At 48.3% G+C, this 27,953-nt stretch overlaps 2 protein-coding genes across 2 annotated transcripts; both read right to left on the bottom strand.

Moving 5' to 3' along the window:
- Positions 1–10,765: 10,765 nt before the first annotated feature.
- LOC115635729 (transmembrane protein 238-like) lies at positions 10,766–11,185 on the bottom strand. Its single transcript, XM_030534875.1, has one exon. It carries the CDS (start codon positions 11,183–11,185, stop codon positions 10,766–10,768), a length of 420 nt encoding a protein of 139 aa, XP_030390735.1.
- Positions 11,186–22,090: 10,905 nt separating this feature from the next.
- Positions 22,091–22,501, bottom strand: PIRT (phosphoinositide interacting regulator of transient receptor potential channels). The gene has a single exon (XM_030534094.1). The coding sequence runs from the start codon at positions 22,499–22,501 to the stop codon at positions 22,091–22,093; it is 411 nt and encodes a 136-aa protein (XP_030389954.1).
- Between the last annotated feature and the right edge of the window lie 5,452 nt (positions 22,502–27,953).

Here is a 27,953-nt window from a genome sequence, read left to right as displayed (position 1 = left end):
TTCAATCTGTGGCCTGAGGACCCCCATATCTAAGTTTTCTAAAGGGATCTGCACCTCCATTTGAAATTTTTTTGTGGTCCAAAAATGAAAACATGTTGAAAACTACTGGGATACAGTCTTGAATTATGTAGTCACATGCTACTTTTCCATCAGATCCCTGCCTCACTCAGTGCACAAAATGGGCAGTGCCCTGGGACTGGGCGGCCAAGGAGGCTGTTGTCTGCAGATCCCTGGATGCATTTGTTGGAGAAGCTGGGAGGTGTGCAGTGAATGAGGCAGGGGATTACAGGAGGAAAAAGATGGTCTCATGATTAAGACAATTGAATGTTGCCCTGGAGGAGGGGATTTTACCCCTGCCTCTGCCACAGAGTTCCTCTGTTGCACTGGACAAGTCACTGAAACCAAATTTTTCACACCAGTTGGGTGATCCTCATTTTCTGCGTGCCCAACTTGAGGCACGTGGGGTCCAACTTGCAGAAGTGATAAGCTCTCATGGTGCAACTGCAGTCAGTGGGAGCAGAGCTCTGAACACACATAGTGCTACCAAATGCTAAGTGCTCTGAAAAACCAGGCCCTAGGCATCCCATATTGGGCCCCCCAAATTAGCATATATTCCCTACATGAATTTCCCTGTGCCCCAGTGCTGCGTCTGTAAAATGGGGATGATACCACCCCCTCATCTCTCTGGGGGGCTAAATTCAGCAATGTTTTGATGCATGCAGTACTATGGTGATTAGTGACAGAGAAAAGCCCAGGAGGAAATTACTAGCCCTGTGTTCAGAGCAGGGTTTGGATGGTGTGCAGTGAATAATGACTGACAAGGAGAAAATAAAATATTCAATTGCTGCTTATTCAGGGAGCACTGTCCTCCTTGTGCACTGAATGAGGCAAGATCTGCGGGGGTGGGGGGGGATGTGTGATTATGTAATTAAAAACTGTATTGTCTTCACATCACCAAAGCAAAGCCCAAAGGGACGTAGCCTCCTTGAAGATCAAGTGTCACCTCGATGGAGCTCCAGCTAGGTCCTAAAGATGGTCTGGCTGGATGTGTCTGTGGGAATCACTAGTGGCCTTACTGAACCACCCTAGCTGTGGGTGACCGCGTGATTGGTGGTCGTGTGGTTGCGTTCCTTGGGAAACATGCTTTGTAATTCATTGGCCTTCCATCCTAATCATACGTTTGTGCCAAGAAAGCTGCTGAACCCAAGCCAGTGCTGAGGAGAGCAGTTGCAGGGTTCAGCGACAAAAATTCTCACAGTTGATCTTGTCCTACCACTTAATATGGAGCACATGGTGAAGATGACAAGAGTTGAAAACATCAGTCTGTGACTCTTCAGTCTTCTTCAGTCCACGTTTCACTGCGTCCAATAGAGGTGTTATAAGGGTGGCTCTAGTCTATAGATCCGCAGCTTTGTGGTAAGCTTAATGTCACAACATTACCATAGAGGCAGCTGAAGGGGCTGGAACATGGAGGTGGTTGTTGCTATAAGAATAGCCACCTCGTTTGAGCATCCTCCAGCTGCATCATGCATATGCATAAGGGCGTTGAATTAAGGTTACATGGACAACCTTAACTCTAGTTTTTCCTAATTTAGAATCATAGATTGTTAGGGTTGGAAGGGACCTCAGGAGATCATCTAGTCCAACCTCCTGCTCAAAGCAGGACCAATCCCCAAATGGCCCCCTCAAGGATTGAACTCACAACCCTGGGTTTAGCAGGCCAATGTTCAAACTTCTGAAGTCTTGACTTTTCAACCTTCATAATGTTCTTGTAACTTTATTTTATAACTATTTCTTACTTTTAAACTTAAAAATTGAAAAAAAACTCCCCAAAATTCCATTCTATAAAACCACATTGAGTCTCCACCTGGGTCATCAGCAGAGATAGGAATTGTCAGATCTATGATCCTCTAACACTTGAGCTAACAGAGTAACTGGTAGCAGTAAAAGGTTACCTTCTATGTGAACCTATCACTAGAGAGTGATGGAGACACATACTTTACCAGTAGGTTTTTTCACAGCTGTTTTCTGGACAGCAAAGGAATACTGCTCTAATGTTTATAGACTCTTCTGCCCCCTCCCATTCCGCTCTTAATGTCGTTCCCCTCGCTCCTATCCCTGTCTGCCTCTGATGGGATCATCTCAACTCCTGCTTGTCCTACCACTGCCTCCCTTGCTTCTGGCTCTGCCCTCCTCCTTTGCCCCAACTCCTTCCCATGTTCCATGCCTCCTGCACCTCTGCTGCCATCTGCCCCTGCTCTGTTCCCCCTCCCAGCTCTTGCATCTAACTCCCCCTAGTTCCTCAGCCCCTTTCCTGTGTCTCTCCTCTGCCTCCCTGTTCCTCCCCCTCTGCATCTGAGTCCAGTGGCTTTTGACTTTCACAATGCCTGGGTGCCAGCAAAGGGGGCATAGAAAACACTGCTCTCAGCTTTGGAGCAATTGCAAAGAGAGCACAGCTCAGCCCTGGGATGGAGCATGCTCAGCTGCATTATAGGGATGGCACATGCATAGTCCGGTCCATACCCAGGAGCTGAGGGGGTGGCACATGCTCAGTGCAGATGGAACCTCAGTACAAACTCTAACAAATCACTATGAAGCATGTGTGAGCTGAGATTTTTTCAAAAGGTTTATAATTTGGCCAAATTTGAGCCAGGTTATCCTAGGGATGGCAAAAGGCAAATCCTTAACACAAAAGTCACTTGTATGTGTGTATGTGTACACACACACACACATACACACAGTCCCTGCTCCAAAGCATGGGGGCACTAGAAAAAATGGCAAGGATTTTAATTATTTTTAACACTGGCAAAACACCACATTTTCTCCAGCCTCATTCTCAGACAGGGTCCAACCACTATAACTGAGGTGGACATCCGGCATGGGAAATTTCAGCCCAAATGGTTTGAATTTGGCAAAGTTATAATCAATTGAAAACAGGGTCTTATAATGGACAGTAATGGGTAACTTAACAACAGGATTCAAAGTGGTAGCCTTGTTAGTCTGTATTTTCCACTGCATGCATCTGATGAAGTGGATTTTAGCCCACAAAACAGGGTCTTATAATGGACAGTGATGGGTAACTTAACAACAGGATTCAAAGTGGTAGCCTTGTTAGCCTATATTTTCCACTGCATGCATCTGATGAAGTGGATTTTAGCCCACAAAAGCTTATGCTCAAATAAATTTGTTAGTCTCTAAGGTGCCACCGGTACTCCTCATTCTTTTAACTACAGGAGTCACTACCAGCACTGCTGAGAATATACACATCCTAAATATTTTCAGTTTTTTATGACTTTCCCTTATCTGCCTAGCTGTAAGTCTTGAGAGACAATCTCCTACACTCATCACACACATAAAACCACTGTGTGCGTCCTTCCCCTCCCACTGGCTTTTGCCAATAGCCGACAGTAGCTAAAAGATCTAAATGCACCAGGGTTCCTTTGAATCACAGCTGCTGTCGGAATTGCTGAGCAGATGATTGCTTGGCATATGGAATGATATTGCCTTAACAGTTATTAATTGAGGCGAGCTGCATTGCCTCGGATGTTCTAATGGCAGCAGTAAATACTGATTTTCCTATCAGAGGGAAGAGCTGCTTTCAAGTATAACTGATGAGATTTTAGATAACCCAGAGCTCACGTATTATTCCTTCTAGGGTGCACTCTGGCTTTCAGAGCTCACAGCAGGAAATGGAAGTGACAGCATCACTTTGTGCTCAGTGGACCAGCATCATCCTGCACAGGAAACAAAGTAACCGCAGATTCTCGCCTAGCAGAGTAAGAGGCTGCAAAGCCAGTTTGAGGCTGTTCTTTCCTTCAGATGTCTAGCACACTGTGCAGGCAGCACAAGATGGGACCTACAGCTGCCTAGTCTGCCTAGAGAGATGGTTCGTGCTGTGAAAAGTTTAGCACTAAAAATCAATTCTGGAGGGCGTTATTAGCAGGACCTTCATTTGGGTCCATCTCTTCCTCCATCAATGTCACTGGGACTTTTGTCTTTTACTGAAACAGATTCAGGCACACAGACTTACCAAGGGCTGGTCATATAAAGCAGGGAGCTCATGGCATTTCTCCCTCTCCCCTTGCAATCCCAGCCTCAAGGCTTTGGGGGATGTTGGCTGAAAAGTTCCCCTTCCAGGGCTGTCATGAAAACAAAATAAAAACCAAAACACAGGTGGGTGCATATGTTGGAGTCCTTCTGTATCAAGCCAACACCAGCATCATCCCACAGCCCAAACACGGGGGGAGTATTTCTAAAGCCTTGACTCTACACCATACTTCCTGCATAGCAGGGGTAAGTAGCCTAAAGGACTGATGTTTGTCTACATTAAATAAAAATGTGCTGAAAAGTAAGTAGAGACCAGATCTCAGGGCCTACATTTAGGCTTGATAATAGCAAGGCCTGGTAAATTGTGGGTGAAGTCAAGCAAGATAGCTTTGAGGCAAGTTAGACAGAACCCTAGGTCATGTTGTAAATGTGTTTGATTCTAACTGGTTTTAATTAGCGCCTCAGCTGAAATGAGACTGGTCTGAGAGAACAGCAATCCTAGAAAGGGTAGTATGCTAATTTTAGATTAGTGCACTCATTCACCATCACCATACCATTAGCAAAAGGATTACAAAGGGTTACATACTCATTCTTTTTTTCCAGGACTAATCACCCCTGCATGAACTACTTCATCTTGGAATGGGAGTAGAATTGCAGCATATGGTTGCATTGTAATTTCCTTTTGCTTTAATCAACTATTCTATTTGAAATAAGTCTTTGATTCCATCATGCATTGTCTCTCTTTGTTCTCCCCTATGGTAAATTATCTCTAACTGCCCCAAAGGTCAGAACCTAAAGGAGTTGATTTGGTTATTGGAATTACTTCCACTCAAAATATTAATTGAAAATATTTAAATCAAAGGTTACACAGCATGCAGCCTGGACAGTGAGTTTTCAATACATCCTACCAGGCCATCTCAAGCTTGGTGCCCAGTCTGGACATTGTCTATGTTTAGTTTTTTTTTTGTTTGGGGTGAGGGGAGGCAGCAGGGAAGGGGTTAAGAGGAGCAATAATATGACTCAATATTAAATCGCTCCTAATCTTTCACCCTCCCATGCACACTCTCCTCACCATCATCCCTTGCTGCATTAGATCCCAGGAGCCTTGTAGCCAACACTCCTCCATACACAGGGGACACAGTTCATCAAGCTCTCTTCCTGTCTGGCCTCCCACTCGGAGCCCAAATGGAGCCAGGGGTCTTCCCTAGGCCCTAAGGAAAGCCTGAAGAGACTGATCTAGGAACTTATGGGTAGCCCTGGAATGCCACACACTCTTATCCCTACAACCCGTCTATTACACACATTGAACATGGAGGCTCCAGAAGGATAAGAGGCAGATTTTTAAAGGTATTTACATGCCCAAAGCTGTAGATACTGGGCTTTTCTAAAGCACCTGTAATAGGTGCAGGAGAATCTCCTGCCTTACACTTTAGGGAAGCAAAGACTGCAGCTGTGTGTATTAAGGAGCCAAGGCTTTATTTGAAAATCTAACTAGGCAGCTGCCAGCTTCTAAATCCTTTGGAAATCTAGGCCCCTACCCAGGGTTCCACAGGAGGTCAGTGGAACAGCAGAAATTGAATCCAGCTCCCCATAGGCCCAGGACACAGCCCTGACCAGAAGGCCAGGCCCTGTCCTATGTCTGCTGCTGGCAAGTCTCATGACCTGAATCTAAGGTGGAAGCAGTTTCCCACCAGCGACTCCTCCACCCAGAGAGCACTGCACCCAGCTGTTTTAAGGGGTAAGCTGTGCTCTGCCAGCAGTTGCCATTCTCAGGGGTGGAGCATGGAAGAACTCAGAGAACTAGGCTCTGCAACCATGTCTCAGGAGCTTGGATTGGACTCAGAACAGCAGAGGCAGCCAGCAAGGAGCCAAGATCACTGGTAGGATACAGGCAGTCCCAGTTTACTCGTGGTGTGGATGGGCATTGAGGAAGAACAATTGATTAGCCTATAAGTACCCACATGAGGGGCAAATAAAGTAATGGACTCTTCACTCCAGCAGAGAAAGGCCTAAATCCCCTGCTCTGCAACAAGCTGGACAACGTCAGAATGGAAATAAGTAGTACATTTTATCAGTAAGTAATTAACCATTGGTGGATTCTCCATCACTGACAATTTTTCAATCAAGACTGGAGGTTTTCCTAAAGGATCTGCTCTAGGAATTGTTCTCGGGCCTGAGAATTGATACTTTTGTGCCCTGTCCTGCCTCTCCTCTCCAAAGTTAGACTAAAGAAAGAGTGGGAGTTTCTGCACATTTGCCTTCTAGCCCTTCAGCATTACTTCTAGTCCCCTTGCCAGAGCCAGCAGAGGATAGGGGAGCCCCAGCACTCATCAGGTGGTACAAAAAGTTCCCTGATTTGCTTTTCTGTTATTTCACTTAATGTGTCTTTACTCAGCTACTCTGAAGTGCACAGGTTTGGAAAGGTCACTATCGACACCCAAGCCTCACCAGGGTACCTGTTCCTTAGAGGAGCAGGCAGCTCTGTCCCAGGCTAGGGTTACCTAGTACTTTCCACTTGCAAGAGCCTAGTCATCTGCTAACAACTTTGCCAAACTCCAGCTATTCAAGCTGGAGTTCTACACAGCAGCCCCTGTGCCAGAGTATTTGATGTTTCAGCCATAGCTCAGCCATTTTAAGGGGGGTGGGGGGAAGATAGAGAATTCATTGTTTGACTGGCATTCAAGTGATTCTTGGAGTTTGAGTGTCAACAAAACACCACTCCCTTGATTTGGAGCAGGGACTTAAACATGGCAGAGAGGTGCCTTTGCTAATCCACTGAAAATCTACCTTCCTTTGACAGTTCTAAGCCTTGGAAAATCTGTTTTAAAACTACATTTAAAACCATCTCCATTAAGGAAATGGTAAGGTGGCAGAGTCATGCACTCAGAAGTTAACCTGCATTCAGGCAGTTTCTCTCCATGCACCGTTAATTCGGCCTATATACATTATGACAGTTTTTATAGTACCACACACTGTTTTCCATAAAACCCATCCCTCATTCCCGTCCATGAGGGATGAAATCTAGAAAAACATCTTGCATGACCCCAGTTCACACAGAGCTGTTCGGAACATTTCAAACTATCCATCATGTTCTCAAATATAATTTTAATATATTTAAAAACTCAAGTTCCCCATTCTCTTATGGGAAGAGCTGTGCATAAAATTAAACTCCCAATATCTGTAAACATTAGGAAGACAGCATAAAAAGAATGTGAATATTACTTCAAAGGAGCAAGTCTCAACATGGGTCTCATACAAGAGGCAAATGTTGTACACAGAGGGTGCCATACATACTGGGGCAATATAAAAAATAATGGCATACAAAATATATACACTTTACTTAAGGCTCAGCTTGTGAAAATTCTTAATGAAGATGCAATACTGAAATCATTGACCAGTCTCAAGAGAGATCCCCATTGTGAGAGTGCATGTCCTAGGTCAATCACATTTGGGCAGATTTCCGTTTTAAAAGGCTGCAAAGTATAACACTTCGGCAGAACAGTCTTAGCAAAATGAGCGCCTTCCACCAGATGCAGCTTGACAACTCCAGCCAGGATTCTTCCAGCTCAGGATTCCACAGGAGTGGTGAGCATGCATGAAGACAATATTTCCAGGTATTCTAGAAAGCAAAGGTACAACTTTATTGGTTTCCATTCACCCACTCCCAAAGTTCATATAAGTAACTCAGAGGGCTCTACTGAAGCACTACTTCCTTCAGTGTTTGAAGGCATCAGGACAGATAGAAGAAGCCATCTGTATCAGAAATAGCATCTGCACAGACTTACCGATGAGAAGTGTTGTTCTAGCAATTCTTAGATTTTCTATATTAGAGAGACCAGATCGCTGGCCATCAGCTGAGGCAGGGAGAAGCTGGATGTGTGTGAAGCTGTTCTCTCTACTCTTACTTTCCATGTCTGACATCTAGCCAGAATGCCAAGGACATGCTACAGTGCAGGATGAGCAGAGACTAAGTTGGGCCAATCACTAGTGCTGCAGGGTCCCAGCTCTGGTGAGTGCCTGGTTGAGGCCAGTTTAAAGCTGTGTAACAGTACATGAGTATGGCCAGCTCCACAATGCATTCTTGCTATGCGGAGGGTTTCATTGCAAGAATGAATATTAGCATTAAGCTAGGTCTACACTTAAGCCACTACAGAAGTAGCACTCCAGTGTGGACACTACCTACACTGACTAGAGGGATTCTCCCATCAGCATAGGTGATCCACCTCTCCCAAGAGGAGGTAGGTGCAAGGTCACCAGAAGAGCTCTGTCAACCTACTGTTGTCTACACTGGGACTTCAGCTGTCTTAACTACACTGCTTGGGGTGTGGATTTTTACACCCCTGGCTGACAGTTAAACTGATCTAATTTTCTAGTATAGACTAGGCCTAAGTGGACAGAAAAATTCTTAGAGTGTCGCAGCACCATGGACATTGGGGTTAGGTCAGCAGAGCTATGTCCCTCAGGCGTGTGGATTTTTCATACCCAGGAGATGTAGCTATGCCAGCGTAAATTTCCAGCCTAGACCAGCCCTTAGAGGGAGATGGTTATTCCACTGTAATAGACCCATATAACTGCTTTCAAAACACTAGAAATTCCAGTCTGGTCAGCCCTGGAAGATTCCACTGACTGGAGAATTAGCAAGATTATGACACCACAAGAATCATTAGAATGTTGATCAAGAGAAAAAAGTTTAGTTAAACTGTTTAGAACTTGTGGAAGTGTATTTTACTCCAGTGACTAACAGTCTGTTAAATTCAGCCTACACCTAGCATTAAACTGAGTGTGCACAAAGCACATGCTCTGACCCCCATAGGTCCTTCAGGAAAAGGACAGCTTCCACCAGAAGTGACATTCTTAATATTTCTAAAAGTGGTAAACAAGTAGGGAAGAGATGCTGGTGTTATACTAGTGATTATATTCTCCCTTTGTGGGCAACAGCATCCAACAGGCTATTGAAAAACTAACAGAATGGCATGGCACATGAGAGCTAGATCTACATCTAAAGACAAATTGGAAAAGAGCTTAAACATTAAGCTTTAAATCCACTTTGTCTTGTGTATCAGGGAAGAGGAACTAGGAACGGGTTCCTTAAAGAACTGGAGTTGATTAACATGACAGTTGCTTAAAAAACCTATGTAGATGAGGAGGCAGCAACCTCAAAACTTGTGATCTAGTCTACTTAGAATACTTTGCAAATTGGTGTCAGCTTTATAACACCATTGAGATTTCTTCCATTCCCCTGCACCCTGCCAATACAAATCCTTGTGGGGGGGAGAGGGAGAAAGGGAGTGGTAGGGGGAAGTCCAACAGCACTGACATGTCACACAGCTGTGAGAGATCAGCACCATTCATATGCCAGCCAAAGGCATTAACACTCAGCTGGAAGGCAGGAGAGAGAAGTCCCCATTACACCCCAGGCTGACTGTCAAGGATTTTACAAAGCAGTCACCTTCCTCTCTAGGCTGAAATCCCATGAGATTTGAAAAACATTACAGGCTTGGCTACACACCCAAGTTATTTGGGAGTGAGGTAGGGGGTGAATTTAAAGTGGAAGAGCTATTTCTGAAGCTCTGTTTAGCTGCACTCCAAGTAATCCACTGAAGACTGATCTGGAAAACTGTGACAGATCCCTTCATACTAAAGCAACAGAGCTAATTTATTACAACACAGGGTTTTCCCTTAAGGTACAACTCAAGGCAAGTTGGGTCAGTGTGCAAGAGCAGCTGGCTCGCTCACCACAAGCTTATACATCACCATATTAAATACTCCAGTTCATTCAGAGCTGTAACATTTTCCAGATTGTTTCAAACCCGCATAAGCTCTGCTGGTGCCAAACCCACTGCATCAATGTAAATCGTATTTTACAGTGAGACTCACACCAGCGCATCCACAGCAGTGGCTAGAAAGCACTGGAGATAAATGGGCATAAGCACTGGACCTGAAGTACAGATGTACCTGTCTCTCTTCAGTAAATGCTCTAATGCTACTGAAAACAGCCATCCCCTTGCTGTAGTAATTGAACAATATCCATTTACATAGGCCACAATCCAATCTGGTCCCCAGGGGGCATCTAATGATTGGATAGAAGAAAGTAGTGAGGCATCAATGCTAGACATGCCGCTGTGGGTACAGCTACTAGACATGTCACTGAGGGGAGCAGTTGGTTTGGTTCAAGTCAGCTAAGGAATTGGTGGCTTTAGAAAAGCAGCTTTTCCCAGGCTGCTGGCCAAAGGACTGGGCAGTGGGTGCATAAGGTACTATTGGGTTTCTGCTCACCAAAGGGTTAAACAGACATTACCTTAGGGGCTTCTTTACGGCTCTCTCCACAGCAACCTCACCCTCAGGGGCAGCAGGGTCTAGCGGGCTGAGCAGGGGCTCGGAGAACACCTGGGCTGGAGTCCTGTCCCTGTGGTTTGTGCAGCCAGCCACCATCGGCTGTCACCCCCTAGAGCCAGCTGGCGGCTCCAGTTGGGGACCCAGGCCTGCGCTCCAGGCTCGCCCTGCCCTGTACACAGCTCCTGCGCTGGAGAGAGACTGCATCCCGCGCAGAGCCAGCGGACCTAGCCTGCGCCCCGGGGCTCCTGCACCGGACTCGAGCTCCGCGCCCCGTCCGCAGCCACCGGGGCCCAATCCCTCACCGGGGGCTCGCCCTGCCCTGGGCGCGGCAACCGGAGGGTACTAGCGGTTACCTGCCTCTCCGGGCGCCGCAGGCGGACTCTTACACCAGCCGGTCCCCGTGCGCCCCCGGGCTCTCCATGGCGCACAGGCGGCGGAGCTCCAGCGGCCCAGGGGCCGGCGGGGAAGGGCTGGGCAGCGGCGGGCGGTGCTGGGACAGGCGCTCCGAGAGTTTACTGGCCAGGCGAAGCAGGCTAGAGCGCGGCGCGGGCGCGGGGCTGCGGGCCCCGGGGGGCAGCTCGGAGGCCGGCACCCCGCGTAGGTTCCCCGAGTACCACAGCAGCCAGCAGAGCAGCGAGAGGAAGAGCAGCAGCGCGCCGGACAGCACCAGGCAGTCCCCGTATGGCCGCCCAGCCCGGGCCGGCTGCGCCACCGACCCCACCAGCACCAACACCAGCCCGGCCGCGTCCAGGGCCAGCGCTCCAAGCAGGAAAACCGCGCAGCGACCGCAGCCGCAGGCCATAGCGGCCACACCTGCAGCGCCGCGCACTTAGCTAGGGCTGGATAGAATAACTGTTGGCCCCACCTCCTGCACATATAGCCCAAACCACGCCTAATCTTCAGCCGCTCAGCGCCCACCTGGTCTATATATAGCCTAGACCACGCCTATGCCTTACATGACCCGACTCTTAGGGCTGGGACCCTCCCAATTTAATGGCTTGGGGGCTGGAGTGAGATTAGGGGGTGGCTCTCATCCCCCTTTAAGGGCTGTACTGCAGTGTTGCTAGGGCTTTACACAGCTGGGGGTAGGGAAGGTTAGCAGTGAGAATGGGTAGAACTGGCAGCTGTCATAGCTGGTGATAGAGTAGGAGCAGTGGTGGGTGGAGGGGATTTGTCATCCTTGTGTTGCTCCTGTGCGGAGTCCTAATGCTGCTGCTGCCCTACATAATGCTAAGTAGTGCTGAGCCTCAGTTTCCCTTTCTGTTAAATGAAGATCATAAGCCTGTGCCTTTGTCCACAGCTTTGAAAAGTGGAGAAAAATCCATACCCCTCAGAAATGCAATTAAGCCAACTTGAGCCTCGGTACAGACACTGCTAGGTCAATGGAAGAATTCTTTTCTCCACCTGGCTACTGCCTCTGGAGGTGGATTTACTACAATGATGGAAAATCTCCTTCAGTGACTGTACTAAGTGCCTAGACTACAGTGGTGTAGCTGTAGGGCTGCAAAAATTGCAGAAAGCAGTGTAATTTCAAGAGCTACAATCTCTGTTTGAATGTGTTGTTCCAAAAGGGTGATGCCAAGTTGCATGTCTTAATACTAGCATCTGCAACCCTTACCTGCTCAACCCCACTGTAACCTCTCAGAAGAATTTAGACTCTTCTTGGGCTTATCTACTCATGGAGTTATTCAGGAACAGCTGTTCCTGAATAGCAACATGTGTGGATGCTATTATCCTGGAATAGGAGCACCTTGTGCCCGTTTAGCTTGACCCATGGTTAACTTCATGCATAGACAAACCCTGAGATGGTCAAACCAGGGTGAGCTGTATCAATGCAAGTTAGTTTTTAGGTGGTGAATTTACTCTAGGGGTTTGCATCACGTTGCTATGGTGGGGAAAGTTCAGATTGTAGATCAGGCCACAGCTTTCCAGCCTGCCAGAAATGGTGTGTGTATGTGTGTGGGGAATATGCAGGAAACAATGAGAGCTATTACTAGGAACTGTATGTAGGTACTGAGATTTGGCGTGAGGCTCATGGATTTCTTATTCAGATTCATTTGATGCCATATACAGACAGTAACTAACAGTGTATATTCAGTGTAAGGAAACAAATTTTGGTTGCCTAAGGTTGCTTGTAACAGAGCTGGTCAGCCACTAATGGGTGAAGAAGATACCGATAAACCCAGAGATTTGGGGAGTGCTCAGCTCAATTTGATCACATTCATCTTCTGTAAAACATTGCAGCATTTCCCAGTAAGAGCCCCCAATACTGCACCCTTGCAAACTGTCCTATTTTGAGGCATTACTGCAGAATACTCCAGCACTGATTTGTAAAGCTGACAGAAATCCACAAACTGTCTTATTTTTTTCTTAAAAATCAGGACAACGTTACTTTGACTGGTTAGACATAGCAAGAACCAGTAATCTCCAAGGTTGCAGGGAAGATATAATCCAAGCAAACACAGATCACGTGCTCACAGATTTTCCAGCACAGAGCATTCTGGTTTACTGTGAGCTTTGAAGAGAAGCACTTATTTGATGCCTCAATCTTGCATTGTATGTAACCCCAGGGGCAATTGCTAATTGCTCTGTTATCGCTAATTAGTTACACTATCATAGATTCCAATTGCAAATCTTATCCAGGGATGGTATCTCTCATCAGGGCTAAGCTTTGATCCAATCCCTACTGGAGTCAATAGCATGGCTTAATTTTCCCTTTCCAAATGTGGTCTGAGCACCCACTGCTCCTTTTGAGTTCACTGGGATTTGTAGGTGCTCACTGCTTCTAAAAACCAATTGCTAATCTACCAGCTGTCTAAAGGGCACACAGAAGGAGCTCCCAAATGTGTTAAATGTGACAGTTGTTTGCTGCATTGTTGTAGCCATGATGGTCCCAGGATATTAGAGAGACAAGGTGAGGGAGGGAATATCTTTTACTGGACCAGTTTCTTGTCTCTCTCCCCAACAGAAGTTGGTCCAATAAAAGAAATTCCCTCACCCACCTTGTCTCTTTAAACTTAAAGGGACAGACACCATCCATTTGCAAATCACTCTGAAAATATTTAACCTGCGATTGTGAAAAGAAACAGATCACCAGAACGGAGACATTAGAGAAAAAAGCATCTGTGTCTGGTTTTCAAGGCATTTACGCTGTGAATTTGTTGGCGCTTCTTGTCTGGTCAGTTTCACTGCTTCTCCTGAGTAATCAGCTGAGCTCAGTGGGGCCAATGTGAGTAAAGTCACTGATGTGGAAGCATTGGCAAGATCTGGGCCTCATTGATTTATTTGTATTGCAGAATAACCCGGAGTCTTAATCATGACCCAGGCCTCCGTTATGCTGGACGCTGGACAAAGAGAACAAAGGGCTGGCCTGTGCCTTGGTTCGCCTTCTTTGTGTGACTCTTTCACTCAGTAACAGGGGACAGGACATTTTCCTTCTAAGTACAGAAAATGTGACTGTAGAAACCACAGCCAGTGGCAGGGGGCTTAGGGAGGAAGCCAACAAGTGGAACTACTTCAGACTCACCTTTGGAATCTGACTGGAGACTAGCATGCCCCTTGAAAGACCCAGCTTGCCTATTTACATGCTGAGAAGGGCTGGGATTTTTATTGTGCACTCCTAGTTTCATTCAGGATGCAAAGGGCTGGTATTTTAGACCAGACAAAAACCAGGCTACACTGGAAATCTCAGGAGAGAGCCTGTTCCTGTGACATTACCTGCCCAGCCTCCAGACAAAAGAGGTTGGGAAACAGATAAGCATCTGAGAAGCATCTGGACTTTTAGCTTTTTAAGCATGCCGAACCTCTGACCCTGTGGCAGTTCCCCCCACTTGCCAGGTTCACCCAGGATACCAGACTGCTCCCATCCTAGATGATTCTCCTGCTGCATATGATTTACAGAAGATTATATCCTTAGAATTGCTTTGTCTTCAGCCAGGGCATTTTTAAGTAAACAATTTCCCCTTCCGTGCTGGCTTCTGCTGAAACATGGTATTCCCACAGAGTCAGTGACATCTACCAGAAAAATCAAGACAACCTGCATTGCTGCAACACTTGGCTTTTGACAGAGGGGGATTTCCCTGAGCCTGCAGGCCTGTCACTCTTAAGAGAGAGCACCCGGCAGCTCTGTGAGGGCTGTGGTGCCACTGGGATCTTACGTCCTCTTGTTGCAGCTCTCACAGCGGTGTGTCATTTTCTGTTCTGTGGCTACTTGGGTGCAGAGTCTGTTGCTATTAATGTTGGGGCCATGTCTACACTAGAAGTGCTTTCCTGGCATAGGAATACCAAGGTGCTACACTAGCAAAGTGCTTCTAGTGTGACTGCAGCTATACCAGAGAAGCTGAGCATTTACCACTGTATCGAAACTGCCTCCCTTGAGTGAAACAAGCTATACCAGTAAAAGTGCAGCCTTGCTGGCAGGGCTGTGTCTACACTAGGTGCTAGTCAGGGATCACACTTTTTCCTATCCCAGCCTGACATGCTGGGAGAAGTCTAACGTAAGCATAGCTTAGGACTGAAGTACAGATTGGATATTGATAGGGATATCTATCAACATATCCCAAGTTATTGTGATGACTGACACCACACATTTTGGAAGGGACATTACATCTTGCATGAAAACATGAGGAACTAGCTTTTCCAGAGGCGCTTACATCGACTCTGCAGTAAACCTAAGGCCTGGGCTGCACTAGGAAAGTGGGTCAGTATAACTGTCACTCTGGGGTGTGAAAAATCCACACCCTCAAGCAATGCACTTAAAGTGACCTAACCTCTTGTGTAAACAGCACTATGTTGATGGGAGAATTCTCCCATTGGCTGATCTACCTCCTCTCAGGGAGGTGGATTAACTATGCCAACTGGAGAAGCCCTCCCCTGGTGGCATAGGTAACATCATCACTGAAGCGCTACAGGTGTGCTGCTGCAGCATTTTAAGTCTAGACAAGCCCTGAGGGCTGCTGGGATGTAGGTTAAATACATGGAAGGGTTCCTAATTTGTGTGAGCGAGTGAGGAGTGTTTGGAATTTCTGTTCTTGGGGAGCCAATCCATGCCAACATCAACGACTGACATACTTTTTTTACAGTGAGAATAATTAACTGTTGGAGCAATTTACTAAGAGTTGTGGAGGATTCTCCAGCATGGGAAACTGTTAAATCAAGATTGGATGTTTTTCTAAAGATCTGCTCTAGGAATTATTCTTGGGAAGTTCTGTGGCCTGTGTTGTGCAGCAGGTCAGCCTAGATAATCATAATGGTCCTTCTGCCCTTGGAATCTATGAAAAAGAATTTAGAGATACTTGGATTCCCACAGCACCTTGCTGTTAACATGGAATTAGACCCTGGATTAGTGATTCCAGCTCTCTCACACAGGAGTGACACTGATCTTTGGATCCAGGCTTGGAAAGGACATCCCTCCATGACTGGCACTCTAGGGCTGCCTCCTCCTTCTGTGGGCCCCTAAGTGGGGATTGCCTGTTAGACTGAGGTGGGTATGTGCCACGGATGAATTCCCTGTGGTGACAGGGGCGTCCCAGGCATGGTGCCCGCATTTGTTTCTTCCTCTCTTCCCGCTTTGTCTGCTGCACAATCATTGTGTTTGCATGCTCCAGCACCCCCAGGGGATGTGGTCAATATACAATAACATGGATCCCTGTAGAAGTGGTCAGCAAGGGTGTCAAATTCAGTGAAGTTACACTAGGTATGACTTTGGCCCCCTCTGTGGTGAAATGAAACCCGATTCATAGTAAGAGAGAGCACACAAACACAAACAGCCATGGCACCTGCTTTTGGACTTGCCTCTGCAGACACTGGGTGACAATGGGCTCAACCCTGTGGCCGTAACTCACATGCGTAAATGCTGCCTGATCACGCCCTGACTTTTCTACTTGCGCTAAAAAAGAGAACTTGAGCCTTCCCCAGAAGATTTGCATTAACAGATAGCCTAAGGTTTAAACCTGGGGTGAGTCGTGCTCAGCAGGTTTGGCTGGGCCAGGACCTTTCATGTGCACATTTTGAACTGCTGATGCGCAGTGGTGATGAGTTTTGTAGTGAATTTCCGTCTCTTTTTATAGAACAAGGGAAGGAGGCAAGTAGCATCTAACCTTGTTTTAGCAAGAGCTGGAGATAATCAGATTGGGTGTGTAACCTGATACCTTCTTAAAAGCCCGCTTATGCTCCATCCAAACTGTTCTGGAAAGGACTCCCATACCTTTAGCCTAGAGTCTGATGAGCTCTTTCTTCAGTCTTGTTAAATCCTTCACCGCTACAACTTTCCGTGACTGTGAGTTCCACAGTCCAGTCACACGTTTCCTCTCCTCACTTTCAGGTTTGGCCCCTTTTAATTGTGGTGACTCTCCCTCTTTCTTGTGTGACTACAGGGAGAAAAGATGTTCCTGAGCTACTTTCGACCACTAGTTATTTTATGTAGTTCTATTGTATCCCCTCTTATCTGTCTCCTCTTTAGGCTAACACTCCCAGCCTTCCCAATCGCTCTTCACAGAAGAGTTTATCTAGGTTCTCGAGCATTCTCAGCCCCCTCCAGTTCTGCAATATCCTTCAGGAGATGGGGTGTCCAGTGCTGAACACAGTACGCAGAGAAGGGGGCACCAGTGATTATACAGAGGCATTACTCTGCTCTATGTTGTTCTCCATCTTATTTCCTATGCAATCTAACGTCTCCTTTGACCAAAGCTGCACATTGAGCACAGCCTTTTAGTTGAACTGTGTATGCCCTTTGTAGATCTGTCAATAAAGACACCTGCTCAGTGTGACACAGCAGTGAAGAAAAGCAAACTATGTTAGGATGCATAGGCAATGAGAGGGGAATAATACAGAGCATACGATAATGCCTTTATATAAATCAATCATGTGACTGGAAAATTCACCTGGGTAGAGGGGTCAGCACACGACCCAGGCATTGCTCAAGTTTCACAGCAGCCCTGAGGGGTCCCGGGAGTAGTTCTTAGTCATGTGAGTATCCCCTTGCTCACATGGGCAGTCTGGCTTGGATTTTTGAAGGCAGGACTGTTTGTGACCCCGGCAGCAGCATGGGACTTGAATGCCCTCTCCTCAGACTGGGCCTGGAGCGGCGACCCCTGGATGTCTTTCCATCACCACAGTTACACGCAAACAATGAGGAGAGTTTGATCCAGTAGTTTATTACTTGCATTCAGAAATCAGGCACCGTTTGGCCAGAGCCATGTTCATCCTCTCAACAAGGCATTAGCAGGCTCAGGAGTAAAATCAAGGCATGTGAGAGATTTAAGAGGAAGCCACCCTCAGCTTGTCACATCCCAGGGGGAAAGGCTGGGGACTCCTCTATGGACAATCCAACCACTTCAGAATACAGATCGGATGCCAGTAAATCAGCTTCTGGCCGAGCCCTCTGCCTATGCCAAGGATGGGGTTGGGTGTCTGGTGCGCACGGCGCTACCGTCCTTTAGCAGGCAGTGCTCTGAGCCTGGAGAGCATCTTAATCCTCTTGGGTACCTCACCTCATCTGAACCTTCAAGGAGCGGCTGGCTGAGCTGCACTTGTTTCAGGCAAATCTATCCTCAAGGAGACTCCCTGATAGACTCCCTGGATCCTCACCTGGTGTAAATGGGCACAGCTCCACCCAAGGCAGTAGAGCTGCACCTATGAATGTCAAGTGGAGCATTCGGCTCTGAGAATCTGGAGAGAAGCACAAAGCCATGGGTTTGCTTGTAGGTATTGAGTCCCAGGCACCTTGGAGTATAAGGGATGTTAATCTGCCAGAGGCTCTCCTTTGGCGTAAAGCTGAAATTTAAGGGGGAAAGGCAGGGCACGTGGGTGGGAGTTAACCATTTCCATGCCAGCCAAGAAATGGCTTAGATTCCTTTGGGATCTGCTCATGGAATATTGAATGCCAGAGCCAGGGCCGTATACTTTCTTATCTTGAATGTTGGGCCCCCTGTCCACACCTGCCAGCCACATTCTCTATTAACATGAAACCCCAGGGCTCAAACCAGAGCAGCATTCTCCATTCTCCGGGATCTATTAAACCTAAGGTCCCCCACCCAGGCCCAGCACTGCACTTGCTGCAAGAGGGTAAATTTCAGAACATTAACGTTAATGCAGCTAGATCCTTCCCTTTGCGGCTAAGGGCTAGACTCATGCACAGGGTGCTGGTGTCCATGGGAGGAACTTTTGTGTTGTGGCATCTGGATTTATTTTTTTGGCTGAATTGCTTTGGAAGCAGGCCTGGTTGGCTTAGCTCTATTGGCATTGTGGTAGGTAGAGGGCTCTGATAGAGACTCTCCTCTCAGCTCAGTTTAGTAACAAGCCCGATGATCTTGCATGTTTCACAGGGTAATTAGAAAACTGTCATTACCAGGAAAGGAAGTAGAGCTACAAATGCTGCTAGTGCAAGAAACACTCAGTAAGGTCTGATCTCAGTCCCCTGCCCAGACAAAATGGGAAGCTGTGTTTGTGAGTGCAGAACATCATGCCTTGTGACAGGGCTGCCCCCAGCCCAATGTGATCTTCTAATTGACACTCCAGTCTCTTCTCCAGCTTCTCAAGCAGCAGTCCTGCTCTGCGGCTGGGCCAGGGAAACGCAGGCTGTCCGCAGGGACTAGTGTGTCAGTTGTCATCACTCCATCGCCTTGTAATAATACCTGGATCTCATATGGCATTTTTCACCAGCAGATCTGAAAAGCGTGTCACAATCTTTACAGTATTTATCCTCCTAACCCCCTTGTGAGGTAGGGCAGGAGGGGAACTGAGGCACCTCGAGGCTGAGTATCTTGCCCAAGGTTGCACAAGGAAGTCTGTAGCAGAGAAGAGAATCGGATCTCATCCTGCGAAGCCCTAGGCTAGCACCCTAGTCACAGGATCCTCAATGGCATTATGACAACATGCAGTAGCTTAAGGGTCTGCCCCTCAGATTTTAAGGTCCGAAGGGAATGTTCGGATCACTAGGTAGTCTGATCACTTCTGACGTTTGAAACAAAATCCTTACGCTTTGGGAAGATTAGAGGGGTTCTGCAAAACACAACCAACACCACACAGACTTTTCTACCTCTTTCTCCTAAGGAATTCGACTTGCCACCCAGGTTGAATGGCTGCATTTGGCTCAGAGAGAGGAGGATTCTGGTTGCAAAGAAGAGCCAGACTGTGCTTTTTCCATTTGGTCTCTGATGAGTGTTGATTTACGTCAGAAACCATCCGGGGCTGTTACACTGCAACCACACCAAAGCTAGAGGCATTGGTGTGTGGCTATGTCCTTACATGGGAAAAGGAGGGGTCTACAAGCAGGTATTGGCTTACTCAGTGCTAAGAATGAGGCTAACCAGAGACACAATCCGATTGTGGTCGCTGAGTCTTCTCAGCTCCCATTGCCTTCAGTGGAGTCAACAGCAGCTCAGCTGCTTTGAAAATCAGGTTTCAGAGTAGCAGCCGTGTTAGTCTGTATCAGCAAAAAGAACAGGAGTCCTTGTGGCACCTTAGAGACTAACAAATTTATTTGAGCATAAGCTTTCGTGGACTATAGCCCACTTCATTGGACGCATAGAATGGAACATACAGTAAGAAGATATTTATACATACAGAGAACATGGAAAGGTGGAAGTACTCATACCAACTGTAAGAGGCTAATTAATTAAGAGAAACTATTATCAGCAGGGAAGAAAAACTTTTGAAGTGATTATCAGCATGCCCAGCTCTGGGGTTTCAGGGGTGGGCTGAGCGTCTCCGCCAGCCCCACTCTGGGGTTTCAGCCACTAGTGGGCTCAGCCCACTGCCAGCCTGGGTTCCTTCACTCAGGCCAGCAGCGGACGCTGAGTGGGACCAGTGGTAGGACCCTGTCTGGCAAGGGGCCAGCAGTGGGAACCCCAGAGCGGCAGGAGGCTGAGCAGCTCAGCCCGCCTCCGCTCTGGGGTTTCCACCACCGGCTCGGCCAGCTGGGGTCTCAGCCCACTACCAGCCTGGGGTTCCTTCCCCCAGGCCAGCAGCGGACGCTGAGTGGGACTGGTGGCAGGACCCTGGCTAGCAAGGGGCCAGCAGTGGGAACCCCAGAGCAGTGGTGGGCTGAGTGGCTCAGTTCGCCCCGCGTGCCATCAAAAATCGGCTCGCGTGCCACCTTTGGCACGCATGCTGTAGGTTTCCGACGCCTGCTCTAAGGTGCCACAAGGACTCCTGTTCTTTTTGAAAATCAGGCAATTTATGTAGGTTTCTAACTACGAACGAAGCAACTATTTGTAAAAATCTTGTCCCTAGTATCCAAACCAAATGCCAATTGCACAGTTGGATTTGCAATTGGGATGCTGTATTTACATGTTTTTTTTAAACTAACTGGGTCCCTCTGAAAAAAGGCAACTAGAATATTAACCAAAAATATTTGGGAATGATTCCCGCCTTTGTAGGTAAATTTCCCAGGGTACATCATTATTAACAATAGGAGTTCAATGGATTTGAGTTAAACAAGGCATGTCATTTACATTTGCTCTTGTTCCACCCAGGTGAAATGTTTGAGATTTCTGCTGTACTGGAATCCATCATGACAGAGACAATCACCCCACACCGAGATAAATATGCAGTTAGTGCAATACAGCCTTGCATCCAGAGACCTTGAGGAATGAAATTTCTTAAAGATTGTCTGTAAAATTGAACAGAGAAATGCTACTTCTGATGCTCAATTGCTCTTCAGCCTGGCTGTTTAGGTAGAAATAAATATCACCTCACACTTTACCAGAAAGTCGTGAGTAAGCAACATATTGGAATGCCCTTTGGAGTAGCATTTCACACAGGCACTCGTTTCATAATGATAGTTATGAGATGAACTTCATACACATCCCCATCTAAGTCCTTTCATTCTCAGGTGTGGATCTTGCATGTGTATCATTCTGGATGTATGCTCTGCGGTCCAATGCACAGTTGGCTAGAAAGAAATGATTCCATTTGCCCTTGCAGACCATTCTGAATGCATTGTCTCCTCCAAATCCCATTGACCTATCCTGGCACTATGGATCGTATATAGCTATAATGTTGCACTTGGCCATCTTAGCAAGAGAGGGGTAGTAGCCATATGACTGTAGAAAACAATCCAATCCCTTCCTAGCCCTCTTTCCTCTATTAACACAGCACATCCTGAACAGCGGAAATCCTTTCAGGCTATACCCTGTCAGACCTGTGACTCTTACTCACACAAGTAGTGGCATTCAAATAAATGGGACTGCTCCCGTGAGTAAGAGTCTTCACTTGAGTAAAGGTTTACATTTTCTAGTGAAATCCCATTCATAGAAATGTAGAGCTGGAAGGGATCTTGAGTGGTCATCAAGTCCAACCCCCTGGGCTGAGGCAGGCCAAGTACGCCTAGAACGTCCCAGACAGGGGTTCAGCAGTACAGGTGCCGGGTGTTGATGAATACAATTCAAAGCTTTGTCCTCTATAAGACACGGTCAGCGTTTCCAGGTTTGCTCAATATACAGTCAAGAGCAAAATCTAGGTTTGGGCCCAACCTGCTTGTCTCAATGCCAGTATTCTGCCCTCCTAGCACATGGTGTGAAATTTACTTGCCCGCAGAGAACCTGCAGGGAGGTGAATTTCACCTATGAGGAGAGTAGAAGGTCAAAGTTGGGCACCCACTAGGCATGTCTGAGAACAGGATCGGGCCCTAATAATCTCATGGCAAATCCAGCCAGGCTGAAAGAGGCATTGCTGGCCACCCACGAGTGCTGAGCCTGAGCAGGCCTCAGCGGTTAAAGAAGAATGACTTGATGTTCTGAAAGAAGTGTGACTTCTGCCTCTGCCGCTGCTTCTTCCGGATGACAGGGATCCAGACGAAGCCACAAACCAGCAGCATCAGCCCCAGGGACAGGAAAGCCGGGCCGCACATTTTGTAAACAACCTTATTGGTTGTTATGAAACAGGACAGGCTAGTGACCACCACTCCAAAGAGAAAGATGGCGCCTCCCACAGACACCACCACGATGGGCTTGTGGTAGATCTCCCACTTGTTCCTGGGCGTGTTGGTCCAGACGGACTCGCTCCTGGAGCTGATGCACAGCGTGCTGGCTGTGTGGCTAGTGATCAAATCCTTGGATTCAGGGGACTTTTCACTCCTGTCCAGGCTCTTGGGGTGGGTCTCCATGGTGCTGGGCATTGCAGGTCTGGGGGTTAATGCCTGAAAGGAACAGAAGAGGAAAACAGAGGGGATTAGCACTGCGAGGACTGAAATTCATTCACAAGGTCATGTTGTTTGGAGGTGTCACTGATTAGCTGGGGCCAAAGGCCACCCCAGAGCCAGAGCAGAGAGAGGGGTTACAGCCGAGGGAGGACGGTATTGCTCCTGTGGGAACACTGCAGCTTAAAATACCCCAGCTGGGCCCACTGGGGGCCCAATTTTGCCCAGGCATTGAGCAGGCCCATAGGAACCCCCCCACTCTGTGCCCTGTGCATGGGGCTGGCACAGTTTGCTCCATGGCTCACAAGAACCCAGCTCCCATTGGGACACCTCGTGAAATGGCCAGTTTTCCAAGGGTGCTCAACACCCAGCAGCTCCCAGTGCTCTCGGTGGTAGTTGCTGGGCGCTGAGCACTTTGGAAAATCGGGCCCTTTTGCAGTCACCCCTAGGGCAAGGCTAACAGCACTAGCCAGCAGCCCCTGCTCGGCAGTAGAGCAGCCCGCAGAACTGACCAGGTCCTGGGGCCAGCGTGTGCCACGTTCTCAGAGCACGTAGCAAAGGCCTGGGAGGAGCAGAGCTCAGGAAGGCCTGATGGCCTGTGTCTCCTTTCTCATACCCCACATTTCCACCTGGGCCCCTCTCTCCTTACCCCACGGTGAGAGAAGACCCCGCTCATGAGACACAGGGACCCCAAAATGCTTCACCAGGGAAAGTGTCAGTCTCAGTTTAACTAATGGGGAAACTAAGGCACAGAGTGGGGTGATGGCTTGCCCAGGTCACCTGGAAACTCAGAGAGCAAGTTGGGAATCTGGTGCAAATGCCAAACTGCCCAGTCCAGTGCCCTACCCAGTGGGCCATGCTGCCTCCTCGCGAGCCTGGCGTAGGTAGGTGCTCCTAAATGCCATGGCTTCCACAGACATGCTTGACCCACAGGCCTTTTAACCCAGAATGCACTGGGGCCTAGTGACAAGCTTTCCCCAGCTAGCACCCCCAATACAGCCTGGTTTGTTGCTGGGACCCACCCTGTTCAACTCTCCCAACAGCAGTGCCTTCCTCGGGCTAAATGCTCTAGGCTAGACAAGGCCACCTGGGGAGGGATAGATGAGAGGCCAAACAGAGCAGTCAGTAGGACTGGGTCTAACTTGGCCTTTGTGCTTCCTCCCTGCTAGTGCATCTGGGCAACAGCTGGCCACAGTCAGTCCCAGAACATGGGACTTGTTAAGTCCACATGTAACGTTAGTTTAAGGAGGCAGTGTGTGGCCCAGCAGCTAGCATGGGACTCAGGACATATAGGTTGTATTTCTGGCTCTGCCTCAGGTCTGCGGGGTGACCTTGGGCATGTTGCTGTCCCTATCTGTGCCTCAGTTTCCCCATCTGTACAGTGGGGCTAATAATACTGGCCACCTTTACAAAGGCCTTTGAGCTCACTAGAAGAAAAGTGTTAGATCAGAGCTAGGTGTTATATACACAGCCTTTGATTTGCCACGAGGAGAGTGAGAGACATTTCTGGGCTGGCGAGTGGTTTGTGCTCCCTGAAGTGCTGTTAGCTGCAGGATCTGCGCACGGATGTGGAAAGGCTCCAATTCGAAGTGAATTGCTCTCACTGGCATTGCTGGGGTCAGTGATGCTGCCTCCTCATGGGCTGCAGTGTTGCAGTTACTTTCTCACTAAATCAAGAAGGAAATCTATTTTCTGGGAAGCCCAGCAGTGTAATGCACAGAAGCCATTAGGATAAGAGCGAAAGTGGTGGGTTTTCTATAAACTGCTATTTCCACTGGGCTCCGATTGGTTGCTGGCTTTTGCTGAAACACAGAAAGCAGGAGATTAACCCCACAGCACTCGCTGTCTGCCCTTTGGAAACTTCAGCCTGCTGATATGCAGCAGACGCCGCCAGATCCACCCGCTGTGACCTGAAGTCCAGAGAGCGGCAGGTCGCAGGTGCGTCTGGCAATTTCATTCATCAGTGTACGTGGAATAATTTCGCCCAGAGTGCAGGCCTCGCAGCCGTCACACCAGGGGCTAGATGACCCAGGAATGGCTGGGTAACACAGAGCAGTGCCAGGTGTGTGACTGTGACCAGCCACCTATCCATCTAAGGTTCAGGACTTTGAAATTCTTCTGCAAGAGCAGAAGGAAGACAGAGCACATAACGTGTGCAGGGCAATGCTCTGCTTTAGGGGTCTCTTGTCGGTATCTATTTAAGGGGCAAACCCAGAACCCTGCACTCAGGACTCAGCAGGCATCCAAAGGAATAAATGGCATTTAACTGCTTTGGGCCCAATCCTAAAGACTCAGGCCCACGGCTAGCTTTAGGTGTGTCAGTTACTCCAGTGTTTTCAGTGGGTCGGCCACATGGGTGAAGTGGAGCACCACCATAAGGATTTGCAGGGGTGAGCCCTTAGTTTTTAGTGCAGCCACAGTCGTCGTTTGCTCTGGGCCGTATTTGTGATCCAAAGCGGTTAACTTTTGAAAACTCTTCGGTCCTCATTTGACATATGCAGGATGGTTAGCCTCATCCGCATTCTTTGCTCATCTTTGGGGCTGCATAAAATTGCACCTCCTGGATTTGGCTGGGTTGGGAGACATGGAAAACAGCCTTGTAAGTGCCCAGGGCTGGATTCTGAGCCCTGGAAAGTCCTTCTGGCCAGCTGCCAGTGAAATCAGAAGCAGGCCGGGACTTCAGAAAATTTCCCGTTATGAGGAATCAATGAGGGAGCTAGTGCTGTGTAAATGGAGTGCAGTTAGAGAGGTTAACAAGCTGGTTAAGAAAACCTGTGTGTATTCTGGTGTGACGGGCCAAATGGCAGAGCCAGTGCCCGATGCCAGTGGCTCCTAAGATTTTCCCCCTGCCCATGTGTTCAGTTTATTGTGAACAGTGTCCTCCCTGTTCTGGCCGTGGTCACTTTCCTTCCAGGGCACCCCTTTGGAAAGGTGGAGGAATAATGCTGGGAATAATAGCTAGGATCCCCAATCAAGGGTCAGGACCCCACTGTGCTAGGGGCTGTACAGCCGAAGAATGAAGAAGACAGTCCCTGGTCCAAAAGCTCCCCATCTACATGCCAGACAGGATGTAACAGGTGGACAAAATAGACTGGAGAAAGGATGAGGAAACACAAAGAGAAAAAAGCAGAATAACAAAATGGATCACATCTCTACCTGGGAGTCTGAGAGAGGCTCCCAGATCTGATGCAAATAAGCGACTGTCCTGGATTCTCACAAGCCCTTCCCCCCCTGCCCAATACTTCATCCCCACTAGAGCTGGGTGACTAACCAGTCCCTGGCAGTTCAAAAAACAAAACTTGGTTCAACTCAAAGAGAAATAAAACATTTCAGTGAATCGAGAATCAACAAGAATTTAGCTTTGTTTATATTTCTGGGCATTTTTTTCTCGTAAAAGCAAAGGAAATGAAGAGTTGGATTCACAGAATGGAGGAGGAGTTGGTGATGATTACAGGATTAGAAAACATCTTACAGTGATGGACTCGGGGAACTCAATCTGTTTAGCTTAACAAACAGGAGGTTAAGGGGTGACTTGATCACCCTCTGTAAGCACCTGCCTGGGGAGTAAATATTTGATGATGAGCTCTCGGGCTAGCAGAGAAAGTCATGACACCATTCAAGGGCTGGAAGTTGAAGATAGACAAATTCGGACTGGAAATAAGACCTACATTTTGACCAGGGAGAGTAATTAACCACTGGAACAATTTACCCAGGATTGTGGTGGATTCTCCATCACTGGCAATTTTTAAATCGAGCCTGGGTATTTTCCTTAAAGCTCTGCTCTGGGAATGATTGTGGGGAAGGCCTCTGGCCAGTCAGACCAGCTGACCCCAATGGTCCCTTCTGGCCCTGGGATCTCTGACCTGTATAACTGCCAGCCCAATAATTAGGCTGCTGCCCTACAATGGATTCAGTCCCTCCACTGCCTGCCATGGAAGAGGAATCTGAACTCGGGCTTTCTATGTTACAAGAAGTGCCTCAGTCACTGGCCTGTGGGATGGTCTGGGAAGAGTCTCTCTGCTGGAGAAGTTGTTCTGCTGTGTCTACAATATTTTAATAGTCACTGGGGCAGGCAAAGCAGATGCTGATTCTATAGCACCATGGCTAGGGCATGTGCTTGCACCAGGGGCCACTCCCAGGAGCGCCAGCAGCCTTTTTGGTGCCCTTGGTGGCGGAAGGTCCCACCCCCAAAATGGCACCCCCGATGGAGGCAGTGGAAGGTCCCGCCCCTGAAATACCGTTGATGACCGTGGCGGCCGAACATCCGGCCACCGCGGTCGCCGCCCCCCAAATGTCTAATGGGTTGCGCCGGCTCTGGCCACTCCAGTTCAGCTCCCTTTGTACTCCAGGCAAAGGAGGGAATTCATTGGCATCTCTCAGACCCCATTTATGGGCCATAGTGACAGGGCTAGGGTGGGTGGAGGCGTGTGGACCCCCCTCAGGGTGTTGGAAATGGTGCTGACGTCCTGAACAGTTGTTTTTGCAGAAAATATTCAGCAGATCCATGTCATATTTGCAAATAGTGCCAGGGCAATTAAATGGTATTTTTGGCAATTAAAAAATGTGTCCCAGCTGCAAATCCAGCCCTCTCTTCTCGGCAGACTCCCTGTAGCAGTCAGTCAGGGCCACTGGAGCTGTGTCCTTTCCAAATAATGACCCCTTGAGAGGGCTGAGTAGGGTGGGTGGGTGGCTGACTTCAGGGGACCCCTCCCTCCTGACATAACCATCCTCCAGCTGAGGGGGAGCTATTTGCCCCGGCCGCACTGGAAGCCAGTGTTGGAGCTGGGAATAGATCCCCAGGGCCAGGACCGCTTTGCTGAGTGCACAGCATATGGAAGGCAGCGTCATGTGTGCGAGTGCAAGCTGGCTAGGGCCTCGGGCAGTGCCACAGCCACTCAGGATGGGCCAGAGTTGGTCAGGAGGGCTGGGAGCTGTGGAGAGCCTGAGGAGAAGCTGCTCGGGGGTTGGGTGAAGTGGGAAATTTCCTGGTATTTGGCTGCGCTGAGCATGGCACAGACCCCACAGCTGGGGTGCATGGCTCACAGCCCTGACTGGTGCTGCCAACTCAGCGCTGCAGGGCTCAATGCCCTGACAGGATGGCTGGTGCTAGTGCCTCACGCTGTGCAGGGCGACCAGCTTTCCCCCCTTCCGGCCAGCCCCTGCTCTGCCCCTGAGTGCTCTGCAAATGAGCCCCTGGTGCTACAGCGTGACTCCTGGGCCTGGTCACCATGCACTGAAGGTGATGAACCTGCTACAGCCTGGCTAACAGAGCCAGTACTTTTAGCTCAGGTAGCAGAGGGATGCGCATTGCAATCTAGAAGACCCAGGTTCAATCCCCATTGTTGCTGACACGGGAACAGTTGCACCCCTGCTGTCCTTAGAAAGGCCAATGCCCAAGACTGGAAAAGACCAGAAAATCGCCAGTGGGAGC

Source organism: Gopherus evgoodei, chromosome 15 (genome assembly GCF_007399415.2).
Source record: "Gopherus evgoodei ecotype Sinaloan lineage chromosome 15, rGopEvg1_v1.p, whole genome shotgun sequence".
Taxonomy (NCBI): Eukaryota; Metazoa; Chordata; order Testudines; family Testudinidae; genus Gopherus; species Gopherus evgoodei.
The sequence above is the reverse complement of the archived record's forward strand: the minus strand, read 5'-3'. Positions and strand labels throughout refer to the sequence as shown.

Excerpts from the sequence above, each read along its gene's own strand:
- LOC115635729 (XM_030534875.1), bottom strand. The coding sequence starts at position 11,185 with ATGGCCTGCGGCTGCGGTCGCTGCGCGGTTTTCCTGCTTGGAGCGCTG.
- PIRT (XM_030534094.1), bottom strand. The coding sequence starts at position 22,501 with ATGCCCAGCACCATGGAGACCCACCCCAAGAGCCTGGACAGGAGTGAA.